The sequence below is a fragment of the Hakea prostrata genome, chromosome 9 (genome assembly GCF_041222555.1).
Source record: "Hakea prostrata isolate BN-2017 chromosome 9, UWA_Hpros_2, whole genome shotgun sequence".
In the NCBI taxonomy this organism is placed as follows: domain Eukaryota; kingdom Viridiplantae; phylum Streptophyta; class Magnoliopsida; order Proteales; family Proteaceae; genus Hakea; species Hakea prostrata.
The window spans coordinates 33,394,603-33,420,248 of record NC_142608.1 but is presented as its reverse complement, the minus strand read 5'-3'; the positions used below and the strand labels follow the sequence as shown (position 1 = coordinate 33,420,248).

Genomic DNA, 25,646 nt, shown 5'->3' with positions numbered 1-25,646 from the left:
AGGTGCGACTAGACTAAGACCTGTATGATGTTAGGAGAGACATACGTTCTATTGTGTATAGAATGCTCCACCATAGCACATATATTATATTATGTGTGCTTAGCGATCATTGGAAATGAGAGGATGGATCCCTGCTCCTTTTATTGTGTGAGTTTTGGACCTTATGGTCCATTAGTGTCCTTAGTGACTTTTGATGACATCATGAAACGAAGGGTTGATGTAGTTATTTTGGGGTGCTACCTATGGTCATGATTGATTTGACCTAAAGGGGCATTACTAGGAAATGAGTCAATCCAAGTGTAGTGATGGTTTGGGGTGAAAGGAAGGGTTTGATTCAACTGCACCCTGAAAGTGTTTGCTAATGCCAACTATATTTGTTACAGTACTGAACATTTTAAGGATAATGGTGATCTATCAGAGGGATCGAGATACTTTTTGTCTGGTGAGTTTGAATAAACCTAGGACACTGTGGTATACTAATGCTTACTTGATGTTTTTCTTTGAGTGATGTGCCATTCTGGCCTTTTGGTAAGGTTTCTAGTTTGGGGCTCACGCGTGCATAGATATCACCGGTCGCACAACCTATTTGCCAGTATGACTTGTGGGTATTGCTGTCTGGGACACAAGTGGTTTATGTTTCTGGGATACATAGTAGGGAGATCAAAATATGTATATTTGGGATATACATGTGTGTCTGGGACACACTATGATAGAGAGATTGAATGTGTATATTTGGGATATACATGTGTGTCTGGGACACACTTTGACAGAGAGATTAACACTTGCCCTTGTGCAAGTGAGAGATGTTGGCATTTCTTAATAATAATATGCCCAAGGGCAAAATTGGAAACTCACTTTTTGGCGGTTACAAAATATAGGGTTATATATTTTGGTAACCCATTGCATCACTTTAGTAACGATTGGACTATTGCATACGTGAGATTTCCAAAAGACGGCTCTCTCTCTCTCTCTCTCTCTCTCTCTCTCTCTCTCTCTCTCTCTCTCTCTCTCTCTTCAAGAAACGCAAGAAGGCTTTGGGAGTTCTTCCTCTCTAGTGTTTTGGATCTCGATCTTATACCATTCATCTACACGGCATTTGGATTGTGGAATCTATTCCCTTTTCACGTGATGGTGGAAATTTACCGGTGACGATTTCATGGAGGAACAAGGACGTGGAATCAAATTTATTTCCGCTACGATCTTTCTATATTGGGCAAAGCGAATCCAGGTATGGATCTTTCTCCCATCTATTTATAGAATAGAATAGATAACCTACAGTACCAATATCCAATAGAGATATGTATCGACTAATATTGCACCATATTGCATGATACTTTAAATCGTGACAAAAACTAATACTGAAACCTTGAATAGGACATGGTTGTAGTTTTGGGAGTTTCATGTGGGATGCCTCTTCAATTCTCTTCGATTTTAATTCCACACTACCTCACACAAGCATGGGCAAAATGACAATCTTGCCATTACTTAAAACCTTGCTTAGAAATTGTAAAAAAACCCTACATAGGATTCATTTTTTGGTAACAGACCCTACGTAGGATTTGGTCAAGGAGTTGGCAACTGGGAGTTGAGAGGAGCTTGTACCATGCCATGCCCCAATTTGCCACCCCTAGGGGAGTTGAAAAAGAAAAGAAAAGAGAAGAAAGTGAGGGTTCTCCACTAAATCAATGGTGTGGAGCCGTCCTCTCTCTCTTTTGGAGATTGTGAACCAATTACCTCTTATCCCTAGGAAAATTTTCAAATCAAGAGGATAGAATACTTTAGTCTACCCATAACTTGCATTGCAGCAATGGATGGACAATGGAGATGAGTTCATTGACCGAATGATTAGAAGATTTATGTCCCTTACCCAAATGGACTCATTTCTTTTGTCTTTTTCTTTTGTTTTATTTTATTTTATTTTTGTGTGACAAAAACACTATTTATATATAAGAGATTGAAATATTACATATAGCATCAGTCATAGTCAAACTCACGACTTCTTCACTAAATGTATTGGTCTTACCAATCGAGCAGCAAATCTATAATGATATTTCTCTTTCTTTTGGTCCTCATTGCTCTCCTCCTTGGATTTTCTTTTTCTTTTTCTCTCACTCTATTTTTTTTTTGTGGTAAATTCCTCCTCAGTTCTTAAAAGGGAACAAACAGAAGATTCTCATCACACAGATAGGGATCCTTCCAGAGTCTGAACCAATGGTGGTGATGGAACACATTTTTTTTATTAAGTGAATCTAATTTGAAAGCTAACCAACGGTAACTTTAAGTTTGGAAGTTTCTCAACGGGGTAGTTTAGGAATAAAAACAATGCAACGGAAAATCAGCATTGCAGTAAAGGGGAAAAAAAAGGAAGAAAGTTCAGTGGGCGCCAACTGCAATTTTTAATTACCCCTATACCCCTATACCCTTAAATCCCTCTCTTTCCCTCTTCCTCTCTTCCTCTCTCCTTGTTTTGTTGTTCTTCACCTTTTCCTTTTTCTCCGTTCCTCTCACAGTCTCAACACCTTCTTTTGCTTCGGATTGCTGCTTTCCTCATGTCACCTTTCTTTTTCTTTCTCCCAATCCGTCTTTCTGTCTTTTCATTATGAATACTTCTTCTGCTTTAGTTAACTCTTTTTTGCCTGTAAGAACATAAATCCAGAAACCCAAATAAAATCTTGAAGAGAAAGAAACTTCTCTGTTCTGAGAAATACCAGTTTGGTTTCAGGGAAGGAAGACAGAAAGTGGGTATCAGCCATGGAAGCTCCTAAGTTAGAAGATATAAGCCATCCTCCAATGGATCAACTCCAAGGCTTAGAATACTGCATCGACTCCAACCCTTCTTGGGGTAGACCATTCATCTTGATCTCTGCTCTGCATTGCTCTCTTCGGTTCCGTTGTTTAAGGTTTGTCTTGTTTTTATGTGTTTGAAACAGGGGAAGCGATTGCTCTGGGTTTCCAGCACTACATCTTGGCTTTAGGAACAGCTGTAATGATTCCATCCTTTTTGGTACCTCTAATGGGAGGATCTGATGTAAGCTAAAAAAAAAAAAAAAAAAAAATCCAATCTATTTTCAAATTTTGTTCTCTCTGCAACTCATTAATTGCTAATCTGATCGTAATGGAATGGTTTGATCAGAATGATAAGGTGAGGGTGGTGCAGACGCTTTTATTTGTTGGAGGAATCAATACCTTCTTACAAACACTCTTTGGAACAAGATTGCCAACAGTGATCGGAGGATCTCATGCATTTCTAGTCCCTATAGTCTCCATAATCCATGATCCTTCCTTAAGGGCCATTGGAGATGATCATCAGGTTAGTTTCTGTGGTTTGCTTAATTAACTCCTCATCAGAGGATTCTTTTTCCTCATCTCCACCTCCTTTCGCTCTCTGCTTTCGGCTGTCTTGGACTTTTGTCCCAACTAGAGTCATCGAATGGTGTATTCCACTAGCTATGAATGTGAGTTTGAATGGTCCAACGGGACCCACACATTGACCAGAACCGAAAACGATTGGTAGACAAATCATGGGAGAGCGTAGTGTACTAGCATATTTTGGGTTCTGCTTTTACAGGTTCAGGAAAAAAAAAAGCCACCTTCTAGGGTTTTGAAATAAGAAAGTGAAAAAAAAAAAAAAAAAAAACGCTGTCTGGTCATGGTCCCTACGCCAATTTACAGTAGTCAAAAAGCTAGAGGGTTCTTGGAGCTTGTGCAATACCTTCTTTCTGTGCTCATTTTGGACTGCAATTTTACCTATTATTTCACATTTGGATCACGTGGCAGGTTAGGAATCAAAATTGTGGAGGTACCAGTGTGAAAAAACAAGATCTAGAACTGAAAGACTCTTTTTTACTTGTAGATTAAACAGCTTTGATGCCTTATTTAGCATTCTGCATAGCCATGAAGTGTATTCATGGTCAGATTGAAAATCCAAAGATGAATGCAGAGTAGATTGCATTTACTATTGACTTAGCACTCCTATTAACTGAAAATTTATAATGCATCTATTTTAAAGGCTGCATTGACCTGTTGAGGAACCTCTGAGAAGATGAGAACAAAGAGAGTTCTAGGAACTAGAATGCAAATTGAAGGAGAACGCAGTCTTTGGAGCCATCACCAACAAACAGATGGCAAAACTAGAGAATTTTTCTACAGTAACTCAGTGTAGTAGTATAGTACATGTATGTGTGTGCGCGCAAGACAGAGAGAATCCCCGTAACATTTTTTTCTTCCCTTTTATTTTCCTCTCTCCTCCACTGTTCTCTTCTTCATTATAATAAGCCATCTGGTTCAAATTTTACTTTCACCAGCAACTAAATTGTAGTTTATTCAAAGTTCCTGCTTTCCGTAGTTGCAGTTAGCCATATGGATCATTGCAGATTATGAATCCAAAAGTTAGTATTAAGTGAAAAATAAGTTCAAGCTCCTCTTCTCATCTGAGTTAAACAGCTTTGATGCTAATTGCATGTCTATATAGCTATAAATGCTATTCATGGTCAAATTCCAAATCGACAGATATTCATAGGCAAACCAATAATTATAGGATTAAATTGCATCTACTATTGATTGTAGTGCTCCTAATTACAACTTAAGCTCACCCTTGCATGTGGATTAAACAGCTTTGATGCAGTCATGGTCAAATTCAAAATCTATACAGATTCACCGGAAAATGTTTTTGAGTACAGGATTGAAGTGCATCTACTATTGATTGTAGTGCCCCTAATAAACTGCATGTCTGTTATGGATCTTACTCAAGTCACACAAATGTTAAGCAACCTCTGGGAAGTGGAGAATAACTAAGTAGTATGCATTTGGGAGGATCATGGAATCTTTAGAGCCATCACCATTGTTAAAGACATGAAAATATGAGAGGGAGAAAACTGAAGGAGAGAAACAAGGGAATTTTCTAAAGTTCAATAGCTGTGTAGCATGTGAGGTCAATCCCAGTAACATTTTTTCCCTCGCTCTTATCCCACTCTCTCCTCCTTTGTTCTCTTCTTCATTATAATAGCCATCTCCTTGACATAGTTTAGTGCCTGGCTCCAGTCAAAGTTCAAACCCAGCTAAACTGTAAATCTTATTCGGTTTCAAAATTATAATGATTTGTATTTGATGAAACAAAGTGGATTACCAATCAGTAACACTTCTGTAGATGCTTCTGTAATTTGGAACACAAAAGGTGGGCAGTTCGTATGTAATCACTGCTGTAGATGAACCTTTTTCATACAAAATTCTGGTACTAAGTGGACAGTACCTTTTTGAGAACTTTTTCCAATTATTCTCATAACAAGAAATTTTGGTACACCAATGGTGTTGATAATAATAGTTTAACTGTGCCTAATTGTGAAAGAGAGTGTTTTTCTTTATCATGATGTGTGCATGCAAATCATAATGGAATGACCCATCAATCCTGGGTGCTTATGGAAAGAAGAGTCATTTTCAAACGAATCATCAACTATCATATTCATTTCTTTCTTTTCTTTATTGACAACATAAGAATTAACAAGGTTGGTCTTGAATGCATTCCTAGAGATTTCTCCAAACTATGAGAGCAATTCAAGGTGCTCTAATTGTGGCATCAAGCATTCAGATTATTCTGGGCTACAGTCAGCTATGGGGGATCTGCTCCAGGTATATTAACTCTTAATTTCCAATTAATTTTAGCTGATCCTCTAATTATGCAATATTTTCATCAAGGTGTAACCATAACTTGAGCCCTGCACCCTTTTAGCTCCTAAACCTTAAAACTCCAAGTAATATCCATTTTGAATTTTGGGTCTAGAAGAAATCTATATGGTAAAATATCTAATGAAAATCCCCTGATCTTCATGGGACCCTCCTTTGGTTCTGTTTGCATATATGATTTGCCCCACATTTCCTCAAGTTGTAGATCAAAGTTTGCGACTTTTCACCTTGCAGATTTTTCAGCCCCCTGGGAATGGTTCCAGTAATTTCACTAGTGGGTTTTGGTTTATTTGATAGAGGCTTCCCATTGGTAAGTGATGCTTATGACATTAATTTATCTTAATTAGAAAAGTAGAAGTTACTAGTTTTCTTATCTTGCAATGTTCATGTGTCTTGTTTTGATTTTTAACCTGGGTCACTTCATCACACTCATCAGGTCGGAAGGTGTACAGAAATTGGGGTTCCAATGCTTATCTTATTTATTGCTTTTTCCCAGGTAACACAACTCATTTCTTACATCAATTGATTTCACTGCTTAGTCCCAACATTGTTTAGTAATTTTATTCCTCTTTCTGTTTTGGATCTAAGGAGAAATTGTCCTCATAGCTTTGTTCTTCTTTCCATAAATATTTTAATCTGAATTCAGTGAGTCAGACGAGTTTGTGATGGTCATTGTATTGTAGTAGGTATAGTAAAGAGAAATTTGTTAAAGTTAACTAGCATAGAAGTTTTTCTCACATCTTTGTTTGCTTTCTTGTTCACAGTACTTAAAAAATTTCAAGGCTAAAGATTTGCCAGTGTTGGAGCGATTTGGACTTGTAATATCGATCACAGTTATATGGGCTTATGCACACCTGTTGACGGCCAGTGGTGCATACAAGCATCGCCCAGTATTGACCCAAGTCCATTGCCGAACTGACAGGGCCAACCTCATTTCTTCTGCACCATGGTTGGTATCTTGATTCTCTCATGAATTCATTTACTAATCAAAGTATCTTTTTGAAGTTTTCTAGTTTGGGGTCCATCTCTGTACAATTCTTCTGCACCATGGTTGGTTTCTTGATTCTCTCTCGAATTTAATTACTAATCAAAGTATCTTTTTGAAGTTTTCGAGTTCGGGGTCCATCTCTGTACAATGGGACAATATCTGAGCAGATTATTTCTTTCTTTTTTTTTTTATTCTTTTTTTCCCCCTTCTCCTATTGTAATTAGGCTTGTTAGGCTAGGTAAGTTTTCTGTTTCTATTTTTCTTGCATTTACAAAAGGTCTGCTTCTCATGACAGGAGGAAGAATCTCTCTCCATTGTGCACAGCCTTCTCCATCCTTGTCATCTCTTTCTCTGGTTGTTCGGGCCTCCATATTTTTCCATATCTTATAGTAGTAAATTGCAAGATATGAGGTGAACTGTGATTCCATATTTTGATTCCAGTCGTGTCACTCCTCAAGTTGCCTCAGTATGTTTTGCTGAAGGTACTTCAATTAAAATATACAAATATCTCAATCTTAACAAACACCAAAAGTAGAACTAACCCTAAGAAATCAAAGTTGCAAAACAAAATTGTAAATTGGAACCTAAACCAAGTAAAACATTCAATTTAGGTAAATAGGATAAACATGGGCCAACACCAACTTGTTTGCGTTCTCCCATTAGAAGAATTCTGCTAGTCCATAGCATGTATGTTGATTGTTGCAGTTCTCATCGGTGGGACCCCACATCTCATTCCCAGATAGATCCACCAGACCCAAAAGATTTGTTAGCCAAAAAGTATCTGCAACTATGACCAAAGCACAGTTCCTGACATCTTGTTAGTGAATGGCTGGCTATCTTGGGTGACAAGTTCAATGGTGGGTTGCTGATAAAGGTCATATTTAGACAGCACACAACTCCCTCCCCTAGTTGATGGAAAACTTAATATCCAAGTCAGTGCTGTAAAAAATACACTTCCTAAATCAGAAAATAAAACTCACAATGAACTTAATTCTTGGGAATCTCCAAAATCTGATAATAAACTCATACCAAACTTCATTCTGGGTTTGTCTATAAGCTGCCTTTATTTCGCTGAGTTCATAGCATTTCCAGTCATTCTTCACTCAATGATCTTTGTGAATCCAACAGAGTATTTATGAATGCATTTCTTCCTGTACTTAAGTTACTCAATACAATGCAGACATATCCCAATTAAATCCGACCTCCTGATGGAGTCCTAAATTGGTAGAAGCCCAACTAGGAGACAGTAACCAAGATCCACTATGAACTTGTATGCTTGGCGGGGTCAGAAACAGGTTTAGGGCCCCCTTGAGGGGTAGCGTAGGTTGTTACCAAGGTTTGATGGTTAGGTTTAGTCAAGGAGATGATCTGGAAGCTAAGGTTTAAGATTTAAGGTTTGCCGAAGTATCTTGAACACTGATTTTTGAGGTTTCAGCAACTTAGGGTTAGGGCTTCAGGTTTTTCCAAAACTGGTTGAGACTAGGTTTAGGAATTTTAATTTGATGGGGCTTGAGTTAAGTGATAAAGTTGGCCAGTAACCAAGATCCACTGTGAACTTGTATGCTTGGCTGGGTCAGAAACAGGTTTAGGGCCCCCTTGAGGGGTAGCATAGGTTGTTACCACGGTTTGATGGTTAGGTTTAGTCAAGGAGATGATCTGGAAGCTAAGGTTTAAGATTTAAGGTTTGCTGAAGTATCTTGAACACTGATTTTTGAGGTTTCAGCAACTTAGGGTTAGGGCTTCAGGTTTTTCCAAAACTGGTTGAGACTAGGTTTAGGAATTTTAATTTGATGGGGCTTGAGTTAAGTGATAAAGTTGTATATGATCCAAAACTGAGAGAATTTGGATGGCTCAGGGTTTTGCGTGAGGTTAGGGTTGATGGAATCTAGAGTTTCAATGGAGTAATCAGCATCAAGGTTGATTGACTGTAGGGGTTGCTGTGAGAAGGCTGTGGGCTGAATATGAGTGGTTTCTATATGTGAAATAAGGCTGCGGAGGGTTTGCAGAAAACAAAATATTAGTTAGGGGATTCAGAAAATTCGAGGATTAGATGAAGTATGGACCAGGGGATGTTGTAAATGTACTATTGTGCAGAAGAACCTTGAAAAGCGGTTGAATGGTAGAAGAAATTTTTGGGAGGAAGAAAAGAGAAAAGAGAATAGAAGAGGACAAGAAACAAGCTTGAGATGTGGATCCTGTATGCATTGCTCAAAAGCACCAATATCTCATTGATGGGGGATTTGTTACATATATAAACTTTCTGGGATTCCTAGTCTAACTTGTAAGGACTCGTAATCTCTCTAAATGACTCAAAATAGAACTAAGGACTGCAAAGTAATTCCCAACTACGATCCACTAATAAAAGACCTAGAAAAAGTAAGATATTCCTAACTAATCCTTTGTACTAGCATTACCCTCTCTTTATGGCCCGCCCAAGTGGACTGTCCTCACTGCATCATCTTTTTTGCTTGGGAATCATGCTAAAATGTTTCAACTTAGTAATCATGAATGCGCACTTACAATGCAGGATAAAACTTCCGTACCCCCTACAATGGGGTGCACCTACCTTTGATGCTGGGCATGCATTTGGAATGATGGCTGCAGTTCTAGTCTCCCTGATTGAGGTACTGACCTGTAAGTCTATCAGATAAGGAGAAATAATTTCAATGATGTAATGCTAAGTTTATGTTGGCAGTCTACTGGAGCATATAAGGTAGCATCTCGGTTGGCAAGTGCCACACCTCCTCCTGCTCATGTCCTTAGTCGCGGTATCGGCTGGCAGGTAAGCAATCAGATAAACTATATGCAAAACATGACTGAGAATTGTACATCGATTGGTGGGGCAACTCAAGGATACCAATATCCTAGCAAAATCTTCGATTATCAATTTTGTCACTGCACTTGAACATTATTCACCAAGGTTTAATATATATAGATACACACACATATGATTAGGATGTATGAGTTGGTGTTGTGTTTTAACAGGGAATAGGGATCCTTCTAGATGGACTTTTTGGGACAGGAACTGGCTCTACAGTATCTATGTAAGTAATGGAACACCTTATGGATATGATCCTTTTCATTTGTTTTCTGTGCTTCTTCGTCTTCCTGGTTGTTAATTATCTTACTTGGGTGAAAAAAAAAAAAAAAAACACAGTGAAAACATTGGTCTTCTAGGATCCACTCGGGTTGGAAGCCGCAGAGTTATTCAAATCTCAGCTGGCTTTATGATCTTCTTCTCAATCTTAGGTAATAATTTTCTTCTTTAAATGAATAGATGAATTGGAAACATGCAAAACAACAATCAGATTGTTTTAAACTAGTTTTCTGCCAACAGGAAAATTTGGAGCACTATTTGCATCAATACCGTTCACCATATTTGCTGCTGTATATTGCGTTCTGTTTGGCCTAGTTGGTATGTATAGTATTTTCTCATTTTCATTTAATTACCTGATTTTTAGTTTATGTAATAACTATCCATAAAATTGGTGATCTGTTTTCAGCATCGGTGGGTCTGTCATTTTTACAATTCACAAACATGAACTCAATGAGGAACCTCTTCATCACGGGCGTTGCCTTCTTCTTAGGGCTGTCTATTCCTGAATACTTCCGTGAATACACTGCCAGTGCATTACATGGTCCTGCTCATACCAAGGCTGGATGGGTGCGTTTTCCATATCCTCTAGCTACAAAAATAAACACCATTGACAACAGACACACGCACACAACACAATCAGAAGCCCGATACCATGTCAACATAAGTATCATTTTTCTGTTTTCACCTGTGTTCTTGCACAATAGGAATTAAATCAAAACATTTTGCCATAATCAAAGTCAACATATAAAACCTGAGGCCTCAGGTTTCTACTTCTACCTTCAGAGGGAGTTTACATCAAATAATTCTTATGAACCATTATAAGAACCATTATACAGAGGATGCTAGGAATTTAAATAGGTACAGGATTCATTAACGGTGCATGCTGACCGGCTATTTGGTTTTGTTGTCTTACAGTTCAATGATTTCATCAATACCATCTTTTTCTCCTCCCCAACTGTGGCACTAATAGTTGCAGTTTTCCTTGACAACACACTTGACTACAAGGAGACTGCAAAAGACAGAGGAATGCCATGGTGGGCAAGATTCCGGACATTTAAAGGAGATAGCCGGAATGAGGAATTTTATACCCTTCCCTTTAATCTCAACCGCTTCTTCCCTCCCTCATGACTCAATATTCAGAAAATGTGAAAGAGATTTTATGTAGAATGATGATCATAATTTTGATGAGGAGAAGATCAGCTGGCATATTTTACTCCAATTTTCTTTATTTTGTTACCATTTTCCAAGGTAAGTCTGTGTATATTCCTCCAGGTTATTTAAATTCTATCCAGTAAAACTAAAAGATTTTCCTTTTGTAAGCAAGAACAGACCAGTTTGGAAGTTCATTTCCCATCAATGGAGAGTGGAGATCTGGCCATCAAGAAACATATGGATCACAATACAGTTTCTATCTTTCTATGTTGGTCTGTATATTTTTTCAGGGGATTACAGATGAGAAGTGTAGATATCTGAAATTTAATTGAATCAAGCCATCTTTAACTGTAAGAAGTACCACAGATCAAAGTTATATACATATATAATGCATAGCCCCAGTTCTCTATCAGTTGTAGAATCTTAATCATTTCATGGAATGGTATCTGCGAAAGATGATAATATCAATGGCAAAAGAATAAATGAATAAAAGACCTACGCAGGAAAACGTCAAAATGACCTGGTTGCCGATAATGTGTTAGCCGCCCTTGCACATGCACTCTGGAGACCGCGGTTGTCGATAAATGCTTCGACCAAAACCCCTTGTACGAACCCTTTGATCTTCTTTGATCATCTTTCTTACTCTTTCTTCAAAGTCTTGCCATTTTATAGTGGCATTCTCTGAAAGAATTGCAGTCAGCCTCTTCTTGTTAGGCCTCAAGGTTGGAGCACGACCCCTACCATAGTAAACTCGGTATCCAGATACAAGAGATGAGAGCTGACTCCCTGAGTCAGTCATTGTAAACACATCGGCAGTTGCGCACGCAATGAAATCCAGAGCAGCTAGCTGGCATTCAAGGACATTCAGAATGCACTTCCTTCAGAATTTGTTAATAATTTGTAGAAAATTTCTTTAAATCAAAATTTAGGGCAGAGGCTAGATCCTGACGAGTATATAGAACCAGGAATTTGTTAATAATTTGTTGAATTTTTATTTTTTCAAGCTTTTTACAAAGCAGGACATCTGGACATGTACTGGTTCGATGTAAAAACCAGTCAACTTAAATATTACAGCAATCATGTTCTGATGATTTTGTTGCCCTATTACATTTTAAAGCTAACGTAGGCCCTCAGGGCTATTATCTAAAAATAGTCGTTAATCATAATTTGTTTTGTAGCAACAGCTAAAATGAATAATTGGATATTACATTTATGGTATCTAGATTGCACTGCACCCCTTCGCGTTCATGGTGCAACAACCAAATGCAGTTCAACTGACATAAAATCCAAGTTCATGGGTGCATATACCTTCACTATACAAGTAGCCGTAACCCCATTTCTTCATTGTCCAATGATCCAATCATCTAGTTTAAACAACTCAAACCATAAAAAATCACAATTAGGAAATAAGCTTCAAGATCATTAGTATGGAGCAGGCAAGTCTTACGAATGGGAAACATGCCTATCCAATCATATTAGTAGTTCCCCTAAATGCTTACAGCCAACTCAATTCCATGAAGCTTATCCTAATTAAATGGTCGTCAGCTACATGAATCCATTTTTCCATACTCATATGTGATCCCCATCTATGTTTTACTCTGGGTTATCTGAAATTTAAAATGGTAGCACCTCTTACTATAAAATTGTGATTACACCAAGTGACCAACAAAATTGAAGACATCAATAAAATGCTATAGACTAAGTAACAAAATGTACAGATTTTATATCAACATGAACTGATGCAAGAAGTAAGATGCCAGTTTACCTGAGAAGAAAAATTCCTGAACGGTAACAATTCATGTGGGGTGAGGAGATCTTCCTTTGTAACCAAATTGGGGAAGAGGTCAGTGAAGGGTTGCATCCTTGCTTGTCCCCCATATATGTTAGATCCAGCAAGATAGATGTACGTTCCACGCCTGAAACCAAGGCTAGAAAGCACGAGTGCAGCTTCTTCTGGCGTTAAGGGACATCTACCTAACTTTCTAAGCTCTGCAGATGAAACCAACCTGCACACCATCATTACAATGGAGCAAGGTATCCCCCAGGAGTTAGATAGCAAAAGTTGATTAAATAGGTCAGTACTTTGAAGGCTTGACAGAAAATACATACGTTGTGTTTTTCAACCGCTCAATAAGCAAGGGGAAGTGACTTTCCCTGTAGGCTTGGAGCTCCTGTTTCTCATTCTTTCCACCTCCAAACTCGCAAAGTGAGTACGCCACCATGTCAATTTCAAATCTTAAGTGCAAAGCAAGATATTTTGATCGTGCTGTTGAAGGTTGTTGCTGATTAGATGGGTTGTTGGGCATGAAGTTTCCTAGCAGTTGCCTATCTAGCTCACTCTGTGTGCGATCATATTTTCGTAGCCTTCTAACTAATAAAGAACCAACTTCTTGAATTTTGGGCACAAACTTCAAAGCATGGAAGTTACATTTGCATCTTAATCTCTGCCCAAAAAAGATCCAAAATCACAGTTGCATCTTAATATCTCTGCAAAATGTCCCAAAATCATTTCATGGATATAAAGCATATGATAAGTGTAGGTAAAAGGTTACAAGTGTCGTTGTTGCTAATCAGCTGGCAACGATGGATTTGAGGTAGTACATACTCATGATATGGTCCCTAATATGTTGTATATAATCCCGACTTGGAAGTAAAAAAATGAAAAATATGAATAAGACACTGCAGACATGTTGAAAACGTATACAGTGAGGTGTTTCAAGTTGTCCAAGTTTATTGAGACATGGTATTACAGGCACATTTAGAGCATTTGTTTCAGATAGATGCAAATAATTGACTTGAATAAGTTAACTAAGATTTTGTGATAGGAACCTTCTAACTGGAATATGTTTATATTCTGGAATAGTCAAAGGTAGAACACCGCAACTTTTACAGAACAAGGAAAATAAGAAAGAGATCTGGTTTTAATGGTACCAGTCACCCCTACTGCAAATGCTGCCCCTCAGCCAAAACTCACAAATTAACCGATGCCTCTCCTCATGCTCTTTTCCTCTTTTTAACCTTCACAGGCAGCAATTGATTATAGTCTTCCTCGTCTCTTTCCTCCACATGTCCTGCTCCAGTTGTCATTGGCTCTTCTACAAGCGTATACTCTCTTCTCTTCCCAGGGGGATTATCATTATTGCCTCCTTTGAAACTCATCTTGTCCTCAAGGTGAGGTGTGGTCACAAGCTTGTTCTTCATGTGCTTGCAGCACAACCATGCAATTCAGCGTCTTCAGAACAAACATCCTTGGAATCTTCCCCTCCGTGAAAGTCTCCATGTGAGCATAAACAGGAAGATCAGTGTCATTATCCACAGTTTGAAGCCCTTGTCATGGCCATGAATTCAAGTTTTCTTGATATGTTGAGTGACTCTTGTGAGAGCCTATTGAAATTGGGATACTGGATCTCCTTCCTCTCTCCCTAACCAAACACATGACCATGAAAATAATTTTATTTGCAAAAGTAACACAGGCCTGTTCCATGACTGAAAGCTGGCACCCCAACCAACAAGAGTTGTCTTTACCCTTACAAAACACCTCCACTTGGGATAGCGGCAGCATGTGATCATGCTCAGGGACCTGATGCAAACCACATTCAGGGGCAGCACAGGGCCTAGGGTTGCTTCCCCAAACCCTACAGCCCCAGATTTCACCTGGGGTATTTTGGTCATTTTTGCAAATTTTCTTTGAGTCCAACTTAGGGTATAATTGGGTCCCTCTTGTTTGTGGGACCCTAGATCTATTTTAAGTTTTAAATTTGAGCCCTTATTTTGTAAGTTAAAGAGTCCTGATTAGAGTGGGATTCCTAGTTTGTGAAAGGAGTCCAGTAGAGTTGTCCTACTCCTTGCAAGGAATCTACAACTCCTCTTAGAATTCAAACTGGAATCCTCTAGAGTACATTATGAAGGTTCTTAGTGTGAGTTGAAGCCGTAGGAGTTTTAATTTGATTTGAATTGCAAGTAGAGTCCTAGTTTGATTTCTTTTCTAAAGGTGAGTCCGAGTTCAGTAGGCTATAAACAAACCTTCAAACCTTAACAGCACATTGATTTGAATAATAAAATATTGATTGGTTTGGAGGCAAGCTAGAGAGGTCATGGATCCCCTACAGAGAGCCTGCAGCGTATTGAAATTCTGCAGAATTCTTCAAGTTCAGCATACATCCTCAACCCCAAGTAAGTGCAGCCTTCTCCCAAGCCTAGCCATTCCTTACTTTCCCCTCTCTCACACAGCCTTCCCCCTTCTCCTCTAACCCTGATTCTGGAACCCCAGCCCCTTCTCCCTATGCAGACAATCCCAGCCCCTCTCCAACCCCTGTGGCAGCCTTAGGAACCCTCCCCCTTAACTAATACTTTATCCCCTACCTTCCCCTAACCCTAAACTTCTATTCCAGCCCTTCCCCCTTGTTTCTTCTTCTTTTCTTTCTTACAAACCAGTGGAGGCTTCTGAAAATTCCAGAATTTTAACAGAACCTAACAGCAACAGCTTTGTAATACAACTAGAATCCTACCCTAGGTCTAAATCCTTCCCCTTTTAGAATTAACCATAAACCCAGTTTCCTACCTTTGGTCCCAATTTCCAGCCCATCCCCATCTATAAAACCCTAGAGATCTACAAATTACTTCTTATTAGGGAACTCTAACCCTAGAAATCTTCAAACCCCAAATTTCTCAAATCCTAATTCAAATTACAGTTCTGAAATTACAAGCATCCTTGATCATGAGACATAATTGTCACTATAAGTAAGAACCATAAGTCCAACAGTAGTGCGATTAACATAGTAGAAGTTAGTGGATCGATTAAGTGGCCAAATTCTAAGGAAAATCATTCTTGATAGCCCAAGACCATACATATTGATAGATAGAAGAGTCAGTTATTTGCTGAACGGATAGATTGACAGAAAAAATCAGTACAGCATGTTTAAGGATTGGAAACACAACCCCAAACCCAAGCATGGCCGAAACCTACCCTAACCCCAACCTGAACCTAACACCTATACCACTAGAATTTGTCAAAAAACCTCCACTGTACTACAGCCCTAGAATGCTGCTGATTCTCACGGAAGAGGATCCTGGATTAAGCCTAGATCTAAGACATTCTTCCAACCAACCAAACCCTAGTCCCTATTTCACATTAGGACCTCTTCTACTGCCATAATGGGGTTTGGATCACGTTTGCATGCCAACAACCTTTTTGCTTGATATGAGCTTCGAGGAATAACAACCTTGACCAGTAACATGAAGAAGAAAGCATCTGAAGATTGTGAATGATAATGGCCACCATAGCCTACAGCGCCATAAGGAGCTCTTGTTGTCAAACCTCCACTATTGAATTGGTTCCCACTCCAGTATCTTAATTTTGCTGCTTCAGTGACAATCTGATCAAAAGCCAAAAATATACAATCTGCAAACTAAGATCAGCTACTGCTCAATTTCCCATTGCCACATGACTAAAACCAAATCCAATATTCCCCTGTTCGCAAAGAGGAGTGCTGAAGATCCTTTGTGCTTGCCAAATTGATCAGCCAATGCCGTAGGACAACAAAAACCCCACCAAATCTCACATCTTCTCCAAAAACGTAAGCACTACTGTTGACATGCCTTCCAACTATTCCAAATAATGCGATGGTAATTTTCCCGTGTGAACATATCCCAGGACATGTGGACTTCTAATTTCCCGCGCTCAAAGTAGATTCGATGTACTGAACCACCTCCACAGCCTTAACTCTTCCAATCGACGCAGTTACAAGTCACGCAAGTAGGAGTCATGCTTCTGCGATGGTTGACAGTGCTATCAAGGTTGGGCTACTGGAAGATGACTCAGTAGTCGTGATGTAGGTTAGGATTCTTTGAAACAATGCCCAAAAGTTTAGGGCTAGCCCAGAATCTTCCAGCAATATTCACCAAAAATATGGTGGGATCATTATGGTTTGTAGGGATGGACAAGGAGATAAAATAGGTCCTACTAGGTGGTTAGGGAAAAGTTAGGGTCTTACAAATTCACATGGGATGACTTTGAAGGATAAAATCTACCCTAGGATTAATGGGATTCATATGGGAGGGTTCAAAGAAGCTTGTGGGGATGGTTCCCAGATGAAACAAAAGATAAAGAAGATTTTAGGGTTTTTGGAATGAATCTTTGGAAACCTTCTCAATTCTTTCTTCTTCTTCTTCTTTTTCTCCCCCCCCCCCTTCTTTAGCTTCTTTCTTTTTCCTTTCTTCTTCTTCTTCTTCTTTTTTTTTTTTTTTCACTTTTTCTTTCTTTTTCCCGTTTTTGGGTTGCTGCGAATCAGATGAAGGGTAGGGGAGGGAGCCAAGAGGGAAAGAAACGGGTGGGGGGTGCCACAATGTCTTGGGAAAGTGGGGAGGGATTTAGAGGGAATGCAGGGGTTAGGAGAGAGGATTGGAGGGGCTGCAAAGGAAGGGTGAAGGGAAGTAGGGGGCTGCAATGGGGGGCCAGGGGCCCCTGGTGTGGGGGGTGGGGTCCTAGGGGTTGTACAAGAAAGGGGAGAGAAGGGGGAGGGCTGCGATGGCTATAGGATGAAGGGGTAGGGGGCTGGGGTGTGTGCACTTACTTGGAATGCTGCTGGAGATAGAAGAGGACTGCTGAATCTTGAAGATAGTAGCTACAATTGAAGGCAAGAAGCTACAAAATCCATCATGGCCCTCCCAAGAGAACCACGACTTGTTTCCAACAAAAATTCTTCAATCTTTATTCAATGCAGATTGTTTTCACAATGAAAAGAATGGCTTATTTATAGCCTTACATTAAGAAAGAAAGAATTTGATTCTTACCTGGGAAATTGATTTAGACTCAGCTAAGAACCAGAAACTAACTCAACTAGGGTTTCCTTTATGAGTTAGGATACCCTTTACAATTAAATAACAGTGACAAAAAATAAAAGAACTTGACTTGAAATAAAAGACCTAATTATCCATAGAGTCCTACTTAAAAGAAAGACTCTGTATGACACTAGAACTCAACAACTAACTGAAAATAGGACTTCAAGATAGAACTGGACTCAGAAAAATAAAACAAAATTTCTGAAAATAAAATCAGCGGCTAATTTGGGCTGGAAAATGACCAAATTGCCCCTACAGGGGCTCGGCTCTCGCCCTAGGTGTGCCATTCTTGGGTGTTGGGCTGCTGGGTATATGTTTTATTTGGGCCCCTTAAGGCCCAATTTTAGGTTTGATTCCCTGGGCCAGTTGCATCTTTCGGTCCAGGTCAAGGGGTGCAAATGACTTAATTTTAGCTCGTATCTCAGTTGCAAGTCCAGCAAGGAAACTCCTGATAACAACTCTTCATCTGGAGGACCTACAGCTACGGTTAAAGCCACAAATTCCTGCCTGAATTCTGCCACCAACCCTAGCTGCCTCAAAGTACTGGAAGATTTTTAATTGAGCATGGGAAAACTGAATCAGAAACTCACTCCGTGACTCTGTGAAAAAGGGTTCCTCCACTCCCAGTGCTGCAACCGGCAACGACTTTCCTTTTCACCTCCAGCCTCACCCCATGGGCTTTTACAGAAGGTCGTGCCACACAGCCACTCTTCTCTCTAGTCCGACTTTCCTTTGTCACCTCCAATAGTCCAATGCCCAAAGTCCTGCATGAATGACCTCTCACACTCTACCAATTTGGCACTTGCCATTGTCACCTTCGCCGCCAACTGACAGTGGTCGACCACTCCACAGCCATCACCCAAGCTAACTTCACCTGCAGCCTCTCCGAGGTCTTCGACTCAATCTTACTATCGGTTCCAACATGGCCGATAAAGCCCACACCCGTGACATTGTTCTCTAAAGCAACAGCATTTCTAGGCTCAGTTTCATCATCGAAGTCAAGTTTTAGAGCTTCCTTGAAGCTTGATCAGTTAACTTCTGGCCATCTTTTCCGGTAAACATACTCGAAAGCTTCCCCTTCCAGGTGTTGGAGAGCCACTCCCAACTGATTGTAGAAAAGAGTATACGCTTTAAGACAAGAGCCCATGACAGCTATAGCAGGACAAGTGGAGGAAAGAGATGAGGAACACCAAACCAACTGGTGCTCATGAAGGATAAGAGGGGGGGAGGGGAAGAACTTAAGAGGCATCAATTAATTTGTGAGAGTTCTGGAAAGCCTTTCAAAGAGGGGCAGCATTTTATGTAGGGAGTGATTGGCACCATTAAAACCAGATTTCTTTCTTATTTCCGTTGTTCTATAAATGTTGCAGTGTTCTATATTTGATTATCCCAGAATATAAACATATTCCAGTTAGGAGGTTCCTATCAAATTGGCATCAGAGTGTTAAAGACCCCAAATTCAGCAACACAGAGATAGTAAAACAATAGGCATTGTAAATTAGCAAAGTGAAGAACACAAGTACTCAAAACACAACCAACAGTAGGTATTCCTACAGCTACCCGAGAGAAGTAGCTCTCACCCTTATTTGCCTTGAAAACAATCAATGATCCTAGCTGACTACCTTTCCCCAATACTTATAATAACTAGTTTCCTAGTCCTTCCCCAATACATATAGTAGATAGTTTCCTAAATTAACCCCAAAACAAAATCCTCCCTGCCAAATTCATTCTTATTTAACAACTCCTGTTCCTATTTGGCAACTCCTGTCTTAGGTCTTCTTTCCTTCCGCAACTGCTGCCCATCTGCTCCCAAGGTCCTCTTTCTACGTTTGTGTATATTAAGGCATAAAACAGAGAGAAAGGTTGAGATGAAGAAGATGAAGGAGAAGAATTGCAGAAAAACAGACGAAAGAGAGGAAGAAGATTGAGATTGAGAGAAGCCTCATTCAAGTGAGAGACCCCAATGAAACACCTTCAATATTTATAATATAGATGTAGTATTTACAATCGAATTCAAACAAGGAAGGAAGAGTCCAATATGTACTCTAAAATCTTCAGATCTTAGCTCGAGATTTAGCACCGTCATCCATCGCTAAATCCCGAGCCTAGTTTTGTTGCCCAAAATGCCATCCAACACCCCCCTTCAAGCTGGAGAACAAACATCAAACATTCCCAGCTTGTTACAAACATACCTCACTCTTTCTGCCCCCAAAGATTTTGTAAATAAGTTAGTCAGTTGTTCTCCAATTCGTATATGATGAGTGGAGATCAGTCCCCGTTGAAGCTTCTCTCAATCAATGTGGTAATCAACTTCTATACGCTCTGTGCACTCGTGAAAGATAGGATGTGATGCCTGATTGTCACACCACAGAGACATAGGAGATTTATGACTAAAGCCAAGCTCACCCAAGAACTGTTTGATCTACATTAGTTCACAAGTGACAAGTGAAATGGCCCGGTACTCTGACTTTACACTAGATCAAGCAACTACTGTTTGCTTCTTACTTTTCCAAAACACAAGATTTCCTCCAACAAAGGTACAAAAGCCTATAGTAAACTTTCTATCACTCGGTGCACCAGCCCAATATGCATAAGAAAATCCTTTGATTCTCCTATGAGCATGATTTGTATAGAGGAGTGCAAAAGCTTTCTTAAGACATCTCAATATGTACACAACTACATCCCAGTGAGTGGTACGACAGCTAGATAAAAACTGACTCACAACACTAGCTAAAAAAGCAATGTTAGGTCTAGTTATAGCAAAATAGTTTAACTTTCCAACCAACCTTCGATACTTCTCTAAATCTTCCAGGGCATTTCCATCTTCAGGCATAAGTTTTATGTTTGGATCCATCGGAGTATCCAAAGGCTTTGAGCCAAATATCCTTGTTTTAGATAGTAAGTCAATCACATATTTTTGCTGGGACAAAAAATTTCCCTTCTTAGACTGGGCCACTTCTATCCCCAAGGAATACTTGAGTTTTCCCAAATCTTCGGTCCGAAATTGTTTTTATAGGTAGGTCTTCAATGTATCAATACCAGCCAAATCATCTCCAGCAATGATTATATCATCCACAACACAACTAAGAATATCCTCCCTGTATGGCTATACCAAACTGACAGTAGAACACAGAGTGATCACTCGTACATCAAGACAAACTAAACTCTATTGCAACTGAGATAAACTGGCCAAACCATTATGTGGGGAATGTTTTAGCCCATATAGTGATTTCTTCAAACGACATACCAAACCATTCTCCCCCTGAGCAATAAACCCTAGCGGTTGCTCCATATAGACTTCTTTATAGAGATCCTCGTTAAGGAAAGCATTCTCACATCTATCTAGAACAGAGACCAATGATATGTAGCAGCTAAAAAGATTAGGATCCGAATAGAAGAAAGCTTTGCAGTGGGAGAAGAAGTATCCAAATAGTCCACACCATATACTTAGAATTTATCCTTTTGCTACAAGTCTAGTCTTCAATTTGGCAAGCGCACCATCAGGATTTACTTTCACTACAAACACCCAATGACATCCAATAGCAGTTTTCCCCAAAGGTAGAGGAAAAGGTCCCAAGTACGATCTTCCTCTAGGGCTGCCAACTCTTTAGTTATTGTTGCCATCAACCTAGGGTTTGACAAGGCTTCAAACAAATTTTTAGGCAGAGGGTGAGTCTCAATGGTAGATGAACAAGCACGGAAAGTAGGAGAAATATTAGTGTATGAAATAAAGTTAGAAATGGGATACTAAATACAACACCAAGTTCCTTTACGAAGAGCAATAGGAACATCATGGTCAAAAACAGAGGGACTTACCATAGGATCCACGGGTGGAGGAGACAGAGGTGGAGGAGCCGTAGGAGCAAGAGAAACTGTATACACAACAATAATTTCCGACTAAATAGGTGGAAGTGATGGCCAATCTGTAACAGGTGGGGAAATGATAACAAAGAGATCCACATCCATAGAAGAGGTATGCACAGTGTCAGAAGAATAAGGAACAGACTCAAAAAATGAAACATCAACAATAAAAAGAATATTTTTGAACTTTAAATGAATAGCAACAGTACCCCTTTTGAGTACAGGAGTACCCAACAAACATACATTTAAGGGCATTTTGGGTCAAGTTTAGATAACCCAACTCGGTGATCCCTAATAAAACAGACACTCCCAACAATGCGAGGAGGCAACTCATGCAAAGGACCATTAGGAAACAACAAGGAATACAGAATACCTCCTTTCAACACAAATGAGATGACAAGCAATTAGCACAGCATCAGGCTAAAAGGATTTGGGGACCCACATTTCAAACAGTAAAGAGTGGGCAACTTCTATCAGATGACGATTCTTCCATTTTGCCACAACATTCTGTTGGGGGGTCAACATTAGAAGATTGATGAAGAATGCCATGAGATGCCATAAAAGTATTAAAAGGACCAAAGAAATATTCTTTTGCACTATCACTTTGAAGGATTTTGACAATTACCCCGTACGAATTTCATTCACAAAATAAAAAAAGATACTAAACAATTCAAATCAACTTCTCATTAAATATATACAAATCATCCATAAAACTAAAAAAATAATAAAAGTCCAAGGTAAAAGTAATAGGACATGGTCCCCACACATCAAAATGAACAAGAGAAAAGGGTTTGTTTACCCTATTATCAAATCGAGGGGGATAACTTAGACGGTAGAGCTTCCCAAACCAAGGTTATCAAGGCGGTAAGGCGATTGGGGCTCCACCTAGGTGATTAGGCGACAAAGCGGCGCCTAGGCGGCAATAAGGTGACCAAAGCGGATGGATCAAAGTGTTTCAATACTACTACTTTTAAACTACTTTTAATACAATTACTTTCTATAATAAGCTAAACAAACATTCAATAGTCACATTCATCCAAAAAATAAAGCATTCAAGAATCATAATTATCAAAAATTATCAAAAAAAGAACACAAACATAAGTTCATCTCATCAAGCGTCATAACAATGATTATGTACTAACAGGGCCAACACGATAAATATATAAATCTCATTATTCCAATTTCCAAGTCATTGCCCAGTTAATGATTCATTGATTCTCGATGTTGAGAATGACTTATGCTTCACATTCAGTTGTTGACAGGCATGGGGGTCCTTTGCAATTTGGGCTTCGATTATGAAATGACTAAGCTGTTAAATTTATATATGGCTTTGTAAAATAGATTTTGATTTAAAAAAAAATTAAGAAAAAAATATTATGTACAAAATGTCAAAAAGCGGATGCTTTAGCATTTAGGCAGCAATAAGGCGCACAAGGCAACAAAGTGGTAGCACTTAGGCAAAAAAGCAGAAAAAAATAGTGCGTCAATTAAGCAGTTCAAAACAAAGCGGTTGAAAAACTGCTTTGCCACCTAAGCGAACGCTTTGACAACACTGTCCCAAACTAACATGACTCACAAGGTAAAAAAGAAATGGAACAAAAACATTTATCCAAAATTTTCAGAGTATTAATGGAGGATGACACAAACGGCAATGAATTTGGTGAGGGGTAAACATGCTCGAGTAAGCAGCAGAGGGAATGTTATCAAACACGAACAATCTTCCTGACTCACGGCCTCTACCAAGCGTCCCCTTCATCATAAGATGCTAAAACACACAATAACAAGGAAAGAAAGTCACAGAACAATTATAAGTGGTGGTTAGTTTATGAACAAACAATAAATTAAAAGGAAACTCAGGTAAATACAAAACGGAAGACAGGGATAAGGTTGAGGTAAGATTGACAGTTCCTACACCTTTAACATTGGCATGGGAAACATCAACAAGGGTCACAATAGAAGATGATGGGGAAAAAGATGAAAAGTTACCTAAGTCACCAATCATACGATCAAATGCCCCTGAGTCAATGATTCAGGGACGGGAAGTAGAAACATATCCTGTAGCATTACCTGTCTAAACAAAGGTGGCAATAGAAGGTGGAGCCTAAAGTGCCTAGAATTAGGTGAAGTGGACGTATTCTTCATTAGTCGTTTTCACAGTCTTCCCTTCTGGTTGGGCAAGAATGGGTATCTCTGATGATGTAGTGTTAGCAACTTGAGGTGGCTTGCCATGAAGATTCCAACAAAATATCTATACATGTCCTGGTTTTTCACAGTGATGACAAGTCTTAACATTCCCAGGAGTCTCATTGGATCCTTGAGTCTTGGGGTTTCTAGCTACCCCTCTATTCCCATGGTCACAATTACTAGAGCCACAATTTGGAGTAAAAGAAGCTAATGCAGAATTGGTGGAGGAACTAGACTCTTGTGTGTTTCCTTTGGACACCCGAAGTACACAGGAAAAAGTCTCAGACAATAAAGTACTTTATCTCCTAAAATTTGTGCTCTAACTGATTCAAATTCTTTTCCAAGTCCTCCCAAAAATGCCATGACTGCAAGTTGTTCCCACTGATTTTGCATCTTAACAACATCCGATGAGATGGGTATAATGGAATTTAACTCTTCAAACATCTTCGTAAATTATTGAGTCACGGGTCTGCCCTTTCTATCAGCCCTATAGAATTCTTGTGAAACTTCATGGATACCGGAAAGATTATTTTGTCTGGATTACAAGATATTAAGGTAGTCTCGTAAATCCTTTACTGTGTCAATATGTGTAACTAAGTCAAGTAGTCAACAATATTTCTCTCCATGGAGTTCAACATCTGTCCTAAGATTTGGGCATCTACAGTCTTCCATGTATCATTCCCAATGGACTTAGTAAGATGGTCTTGTTGTCCACGCATCTTTTTCCACTGATAAAAATTGATAGCCCCTTCAAATTTTTGTTCAAAAATACAATGGGATGTAGATGTCATGATTTCAATAATAGTACTCTTAGTTCAGATACGATGATCTAATCTTTCAAGAGACACCTTAATTGCAACCCAGAAATTAGACCACAACTTGAATTAGTATAGAAACAAACCAGCCACTTTGAATCAAATCACACCATGAACCAGAATTTAATATTGTACCAAACCAGAAATTTGCAGCATGAACCAGAATTTAATATTGAACCAAACCAGAAACCAAATCAAATTGGGATCATAAACTATCAAACCAAATAGATCTAAACCAGGATTTGAACCGTCAGCCATTAAGAACAAAGTTGATCATCCACTGCTAGGTTTCTCAAACAGCAAAGAGGCAAAGCAAACACACAATGCAGATTCACAGAGACGATGACCAGAAAAACACCACATTGCACAGATTCAACAGACGATGCATTCAATCCTCACTATTGACTCTACATGCAGTTTCATCTCCAAACTGAGACTATTGATTCTAATAGCTTCTATTCTCTAAAAAAATCCTTCAAAAAAATGCAGAAACAGGCTCTTACCTCTCAAATCAAAGCCATGCAACCATCCTTTCATCCAAACCAAAGCTTGAGAGCTTCTTCACATCATCGATTCTTCAATGCACAAAGAAAGCAGCATCTGGTGCTGCAAACCTGCAGTGAAGCTTTGGAGTTCCTCAAGTTGCAGCAATAGATCTTCAAGTTTTGTAGGTGTGTTTTCAAGGTAATCTAGGCTCTGATACCATGTAAATTATGGCAAAAAAAAGTAAAGAGAGAAAGGCTAAGATGAAGAAGACAAAGGAGAAGAGGAAGAAAGGAAGAAGATTGAGAATGAGAGAAGCTTCATTCAAGTGAGAGACCCCAACGAAACACCTTCAATATTTATAATATAGATGTAGTACTTACAATCAAACTCAAACTGGGAAGGAAGAGTCCAATATGGACTCTAACATCTTCAGATCTCAGCTCGAGATTTAGCGCCGGGTGCTGAATCCCAAGCCAAGTTTTGTTGCCCAAAATGCCCTCCAACAGTATACACTCAAGATGCAAGAGGGCCTATCAAGACTTCC

General features: G+C 39.2%; 2 protein-coding genes across 4 annotated transcripts in view; one reads left to right on the top strand and one right to left on the bottom strand.

Moving 5' to 3' along the window:
• Positions 1 to 2,450: 2,450 nt before the first annotated feature.
• On the top strand, positions 2,451 to 11,215 carry LOC149005142 (nucleobase-ascorbate transporter 2). Of its 2 annotated transcripts, XM_089168031.1 has the most exons (15): positions 2,451 to 2,638; positions 2,723 to 2,842; positions 2,931 to 3,028; positions 3,134 to 3,310; positions 5,525 to 5,625; positions 5,914 to 5,989; positions 6,116 to 6,175; positions 6,444 to 6,628; positions 9,195 to 9,291; positions 9,363 to 9,449; positions 9,653 to 9,711; positions 9,825 to 9,916; positions 10,005 to 10,082; positions 10,171 to 10,331; positions 10,680 to 11,215. In XM_089168031.1, exons 2-15 carry the CDS (start codon positions 2,752 to 2,754, stop codon positions 10,890 to 10,892), a joined length of 1,575 nt encoding a protein of 524 aa, XP_089024157.1. In that variant the 5' UTR covers positions 2,451 to 2,638; positions 2,723 to 2,751; the 3' UTR covers positions 10,893 to 11,215. The 2 variants fall into 2 exon arrangements, with proteins under 2 accessions (XP_089024157.1, XP_089024155.1); XM_089168029.1 differs by having other exon boundaries at positions 2,451 to 2,842.
• Positions 11,216 to 11,446: 231 nt separating this feature from the next.
• Positions 11,447 to 25,646, bottom strand: part of LOC149005141 (O-fucosyltransferase family protein) — a 39,086-nt gene continuing 24,886 nt past the window's right edge. For both annotated transcript variants that reach the window (XM_089168027.1, XM_089168028.1), the window contains exons 8-10: positions 13,026 to 13,360; positions 12,682 to 12,922; positions 11,447 to 11,763 (exon numbers count right to left, since the gene is read on the bottom strand). In XM_089168027.1, the coding sequence (XP_089024153.1) occupies positions 11,455 to 11,763; positions 12,682 to 12,922; positions 13,026 to 13,360 (885 nt within the window). In that variant the 3' untranslated portion in view covers positions 11,447 to 11,454. The remainder of the gene's footprint in view (positions 11,764 to 12,681; positions 12,923 to 13,025; positions 13,361 to 25,646) is intronic.